This window comes from Vigna unguiculata, chromosome 11 (genome assembly GCF_037176805.1).
Source record: "Vigna unguiculata cultivar grain cowpea cultivar isolate G323 ecotype 2 chromosome 11, ASM3717680v1, whole genome shotgun sequence".
NCBI lineage: Eukaryota > Viridiplantae > Streptophyta > Magnoliopsida > Fabales > Fabaceae > Vigna > Vigna unguiculata.
The window spans coordinates 17,584,565-17,589,846 of record NC_140802.1 but is presented as its reverse complement, the minus strand read 5'-3'; the positions used below and the strand labels follow the sequence as shown (position 1 = coordinate 17,589,846).

At 35.9% G+C, this 5,282-nt stretch overlaps 1 protein-coding gene across 3 annotated transcripts; it reads right to left on the bottom strand.

Annotated features, from left to right (window-relative positions):
• Positions 1–1,422: 1,422 nt before the first annotated feature.
• LOC114169309 (G-type lectin S-receptor-like serine/threonine-protein kinase At4g27290) lies at positions 1,423–4,896 on the bottom strand. Of its 3 annotated transcripts, none has more exons than XM_028054415.2 (7): positions 3,488–4,896; positions 3,272–3,382; positions 2,894–3,039; positions 2,568–2,778; positions 2,254–2,491; positions 2,012–2,099; positions 1,423–1,934 (listed from the first exon to the last, which is right to left on the bottom strand). In XM_028054415.2, the coding sequence occupies exons 1-7, from the start codon at positions 4,764–4,766 to the stop codon at positions 1,629–1,631; spliced, it is 2,379 nt and encodes a 792-aa protein (XP_027910216.2). In that variant the 5' UTR covers positions 4,767–4,896; the 3' UTR covers positions 1,423–1,628. The 3 variants fall into 3 exon arrangements, with proteins under 3 accessions (XP_027910216.2, XP_027910215.2, XP_027910217.2); XM_028054414.2 differs by having other exon boundaries at positions 2,012–2,162; positions 3,488–4,894; XM_028054416.2 differs by lacking the exon at positions 3,272–3,382 and having other exon boundaries at positions 2,012–2,162; positions 3,488–4,895.
• Between the last annotated feature and the right edge of the window lie 386 nt (positions 4,897–5,282).

Genomic DNA, 5,282 nt, shown 5'->3' with positions numbered 1-5,282 from the left:
CCGGTTCCTGGATAACTGAGGTATAATCCTTTTCGTTCAAAATGAAAAATTAAAAATAGCGGGAAAGTTGAAATTTTTGGGAGGACCTTTTGGCACCGGTTTTTTTTGAACCGAAGCGTTTAACCCCTTTTGGCCTCGGGTTTTTCTTGAACCGAGGCATAAAAGTTGCCTGGAATTGAAAAAATGCCACCGCGCCATTATATGCTTCGGTTCCTTGCCAACCGAGACCTATAAGGCGAGGTAAAAATGCAATTCTGAACTAGTGTATTGATCGAGAATGGGCTATTATATAGCCCCACACACTACACCAAAAGATAACCACTGCAACCAAATATTAACAAACCAAATTAAATCTAATCTAATCTAATATGTCATATTAACAAACTAAATATTAAATACTACAACTAGCTAAAAATAAAAACTAAACAAACTAAATATAAACTACCCTTTTATACTGTTAATAAAAACAACCCTCTACAATTAAAATAAACTACCCCAAATATAAAAACAACCCTACTATCTAATTTAAGATTTATCTAACACTTTTAACTTATGACAATTGAGGAAAAAGAAATCTACTCTTACATTGAACAAAAACTATACTAAGGTTGTGTTCTTATGGACTGATTTACTATTGAAGAGAATTATAGAAGACGAATTTGGTTTGATGATGGATGTTCGTATTCAACGATTTGTGAGTGATGTAAAGCACGAATTTGCGAGATTGTCACCTTCTCCCATCTCGCTTAAGGTGCGCAGATTTGAGAGTGATAAACCATATTTTACCATAATAACCCTGCTTTATCATCACCTTATTTGCACTTGTATGCGGGAAAGATTCTAATTGATCATGGAGAACCAAGAATTGGAAAATGGTTATGGAACTCAATGGATGTAGGTCTGTGTGACATTAGAGTGTTGGGAATCAATTATGCATGTGTTGGAACCAAATCTTTGAGTGGTTAAATGCAACCCATGCCTTTGTTGGAACCGGTTCCCTTATCCATGGAACCGATTCCAATTATTTTGAAACTTTTCTAAAATGGTTATTTTGTGTTGAAAGAGGTGTGTAGTGGTGGGTGGAGTTGTAGAGGATGCCATTTCCATTGGTTTTCAATGAAACATTGAAGAACAAAAATCTGATTGAATTTCTTCCAAGAGCAAAGATGTGGAAAATGTAGTAGAGTGAGGTTGAGGTTTTATAAAAGCGGAAAAAATGGACCTTATAGGGACTATCCTATGCATGGTAGCAGCAACAATTATGGGTCAGAGTTGAAAAATGAAAATGAAAATATACCTATATTATTCTTTTGTTATAATAATAGTTTTTTTCTTCAAAACTATTCATTAACCTCTTCTCTAAAAGATATTATTTCAACTCTTCCAAAAATTATTTTATATTATATTTACTAACAAGGGTAATTTAGTAATCTTTAATTTTTATTTATTAAATTTTTTTTTTATCTGTTGCATCAATCAAATTTTTCACAAAATTTACTTTGAAATCTACTCCATTATTACCTCTAAATTCCTTGAAAAGAACAACATAAACTTCACTCTCAAATCTACTCAAATCAATCCACACCTTCTCCTTCAAATCATTCCTTCCAAAAGAAGACACCCATTTGTTACCTAGGTTGTGGCAGGGTTATAGTTAATTCGTTGGTGGAAGTCTTAATTGCATTGCTAGTTGAGCATTCGCCGGCAGTTTTCATCCTTGCAATAAGAAACCCAGGTTCCTTAGGTTCTGGCAAAATATTTTCACCACTCAACATAAAAATCACCGATGCCATATTTGGCCTATTCTCTGGATGTAGTTGCACACAAAGAAGACCAACATGAATGCAGCGTAATGCTTCTGAAGTGTTAAAGCAGTCATCCAAAGAAGTATCAACTAATTTCATAGGAGTGTCCCCTTTCCAAAATCTCCAAGCCTACAACATTGAAAATGCAGTTATAGACCTTGAAATTTGTAATACGAAATAAAGCAAACTTATGCTATTTGTCTTACATGTTCTAATAGATTATGCCCGTGATCTGGAAAGAAAATTCCTCCATTTCTCTTGCCACTTACTATCTCTAGTAGCAGTATTCCAAAACTGTATACATCAGATTTGATTGAGAACAGTCCATTTATTGTGTATTCTGGTGCCATGTACCCACTTCAGGAAATTTCATAACTCAGATAGCTATATGGATAAATTTTAAGAAAATTTAAATACAACTTATAATAATTTAGTTGATAATACTTACTATGTTCCAACAACTTGTTTCGTATTTCCTTCTGTTTGATTCCCTCTAAACATTCGTGCTATACCAAAATCAGAAATTTTTGGATTCAGCTCATTGTCTAACAGGATATTACTCGCTTTCATATCTCTATGAATGATTCTTAATCTAGAATCTTGGTGAAGATATAGAAGTCCACGAGCAATGCCATGTATAATGTTCAACCGCTTTGACCAGTTTAGGATTCCTTTTCTGGAAGAATCTGCCAAGCTTCATGATTTAGTACAAACAACAACAAAATGAATTATTTATCTAAATAAAATTTCTGACTCACATACCAAAGAGAAAGTAGTCCAAGCTTTTATTGGGCATGTATTCGTAGACCAAAATTTTCTCCTCTCCTTCAATGGAACAACCGAGAAGCTTTACAAGATTCCGGTGCTGTAGTTTGGCACACAATATAACTTCATTCTTGAATTCTTTCATTCCTTGGCCAGTATTACTACAAAGCCTCTTGGCAGCGATCTCTTGTCCATCTGCGAGTGTACCCTACAAAATTAAATCAAAGTTATTAAATAATTGAAACAATGAACTAAGTAAATGGATGAGTACTTTTCTTCTTATGTTTATGTTTACAGAAAAGGTTGCATGTTTGGTTATTTACCCTATACACAGGTCCAAAACCACCTTGGCCAAGCATCTTGTCTCTTGAGAAATCGTTGGTGGCACGAACTATTGTAGGAAAATCAAAGAAAGGAAGATCTAAGTCTCCTTCACTGCTTTCACTTTTACTTTCTTCTGATGCCTTCTCTGTTTCCGCCCATGTAAACTAGTTAGCTTAACATAATAACACAAGAGAACAGAGTACTTTCATATCAAATATTATTATAATGCAAGTTCATCATATATCTTATCATCCAAATGTATCGCATGTTTCTCAATCATGATCCTGATAAACAATCAGAAATGCCAAGCAACATCTTAACTTGTTAAAGTACTTGCAATAATAAAGTTTAATGCAGGTCAGGTAATGATAGTTTACCTATATGCTTTCTTTTGCGCCAATAACTATATGTGAATATGAAAGCAATCACAAAAGTCAGGAGAATAACTGGAATCAGCACTGCTGCCAATATCTTAGGCCCTCTCTTTTCTTCATCAGGTATAGTTAGTCAAAGAAATTAACTAATTGTCACTACCAAAAGCAATATGAACAGAGAAAAATCAAGGAAATTCAATGAAGAATTTAAAACCACACCTATTTCTGAAGCAGTCCTTCGAATATATAGATCTGGCCCCGGGAGTGAAGCCAACGTTAAATCCACCAAAGCTTCATACCAAATGATACAACCACTACCATCTCTGATATCCAAGTTTGCATATGCTATGCAAGAACAATTTTGCAAGCATTTGGCCTTGCAACTCTCGAGAGTCAAATTTGGATGAATCCAAGACCTTGTAGTATCCGGCAATTTCAAGCCACTAAATTTTTGAAAATCATTGTCTGTTTTACCACAGCCCCACGGTCCACTAGGCACACATCCCTGACTCGAATCCAATGCCTCATAATTTTGTACTGATTTTGGTTTGAACCCCATTAAACACTCGCAGTGCAATGGTTCACCACCATTACAACTCCCATAGGGGCCACAAACATTGAAGCTATCACATTTGTCTATGGGAACAACGGAATAAAGACTCCAAGTTTGGTTCTGAGTAATCCAATTATAGCGGTGCCGAGAATAAAGGGATTGGTTCAAAACAACCCTTGTAATAATTGAATTGCTCGCAAATTTGTATGTATAATACACTTCATCAGGAGTGGAATTAAATTCTAAGTTGTAACGGGGAGTGTATTTGCCACTGAATCTGACACCATTCCAAGGGCCACTTCTATAATACTCACTAGAACCTTTCCACATAACCAGTTCACGAGTGTTACCAAGCTCCATACCCCAACTGAAGTTCCCTGGAGAAGGGTCATCCCAGTTCTTCCACGCGGTAAATCGCCAGATGAGACCCTTCTTAAGGTTCCATCCAATCTTCATTCCTGGAAGAAAAGTATCACAAGGATAGTCAAAGCTTTCCCAAAAGAAATTCTGTGGATTTGAATCTTTCTCATCTCTTACCACCAAGTTCCCTGAGTTCAAAAGCTGAACAATTATACTCTGTGATTTTGTTTCTTCAGTTGTATGCGCTGACCAAACGAGAGTATTGTTATTGCTGAGGATCACTAGTTTTCCTTGTGTGCTTATGCTCAACTTGCTGGAGTTATCCTTAACTGGGTTTTCACGGTTGGCAACCCAAACAACGGTTCTAACTGGGATACTTTTGTACCATATTCCAAGGTAGCGATTTGTAGTTGTGTTACTGTTGCTTGGACTGAAGAAACCCATTTCAAATGTTCCATCTTCTGACACCAAGGTTGCGCCATCGGGAAGGGACTGCGACCCGTTAAAGGTATCAGTTGCAGACGAAATTGAAGGGAACAACATGCTTAGTTCGGCCAAAACAAACAGAAAAGTGTAACAAACCATGGCTTTGGAAAATTATTGATGCACGGTGAATTGCATATTTTGTGGCTGCAACATGGTTGATAAGGTGTTTCAATATCTAAGAGCTTTTTTAAATCTGTGGTGTGGTGTGATGTGACTGGCTTGACTTTATATTCATTGAGACGACCTATAAACAAAATTCTATGGTCGAATAATTAGAGGAATACAACTCCAAATCATTCAATAAATATCTTGAAAAGTAATAGCCGACTTTGGTCTATCATCTAATTGAACAAATATTTTTAGACGTAAAGCATGGTAATTTTCAATGGATTTGGAGATTTTACTTTTAGTTTAGGACAAACAGTTAACTAATAACGTGTGCTCTTATTGGTAATTATTTAGTGTACTTACTAGACCAAGAAGACATTCCTATAACGACAACGATCTCCACTACTTTTTGATACGAGAACCCATATTTTCCAAACCTCTGTTGACCGACGTGAGTGAAGGGATGAGTCTCGAAAAAACACTATGATGCTTGAATGAGCAAGACAA

What these genes read in the sequence shown, in the direction of transcription:
- LOC114169309 (XM_028054414.2), bottom strand. Translation starts at nt 4,766, where the DNA reads ATGGTTTGTTACACTTTTCTGTTTGTTTTGGCCGAACTAAGCATGTTG. An exon ending in AAGGACTGCTTCAGAAATAG is followed by an intron (nt 3,383 to 3,487) that starts GTGTGGTTTTAA and finishes TACCTGATGAAG; the next exon opens with AAAAGAGAGGGCCTAAGATA. An exon ending in GCGCAAAAGAAAGCATATAG is followed by an intron (nt 3,040 to 3,271) that starts GTAAACTATCAT and finishes GGGCGGAAACAG; the next exon opens with AGAAGGCATCAGAAGAAAGT.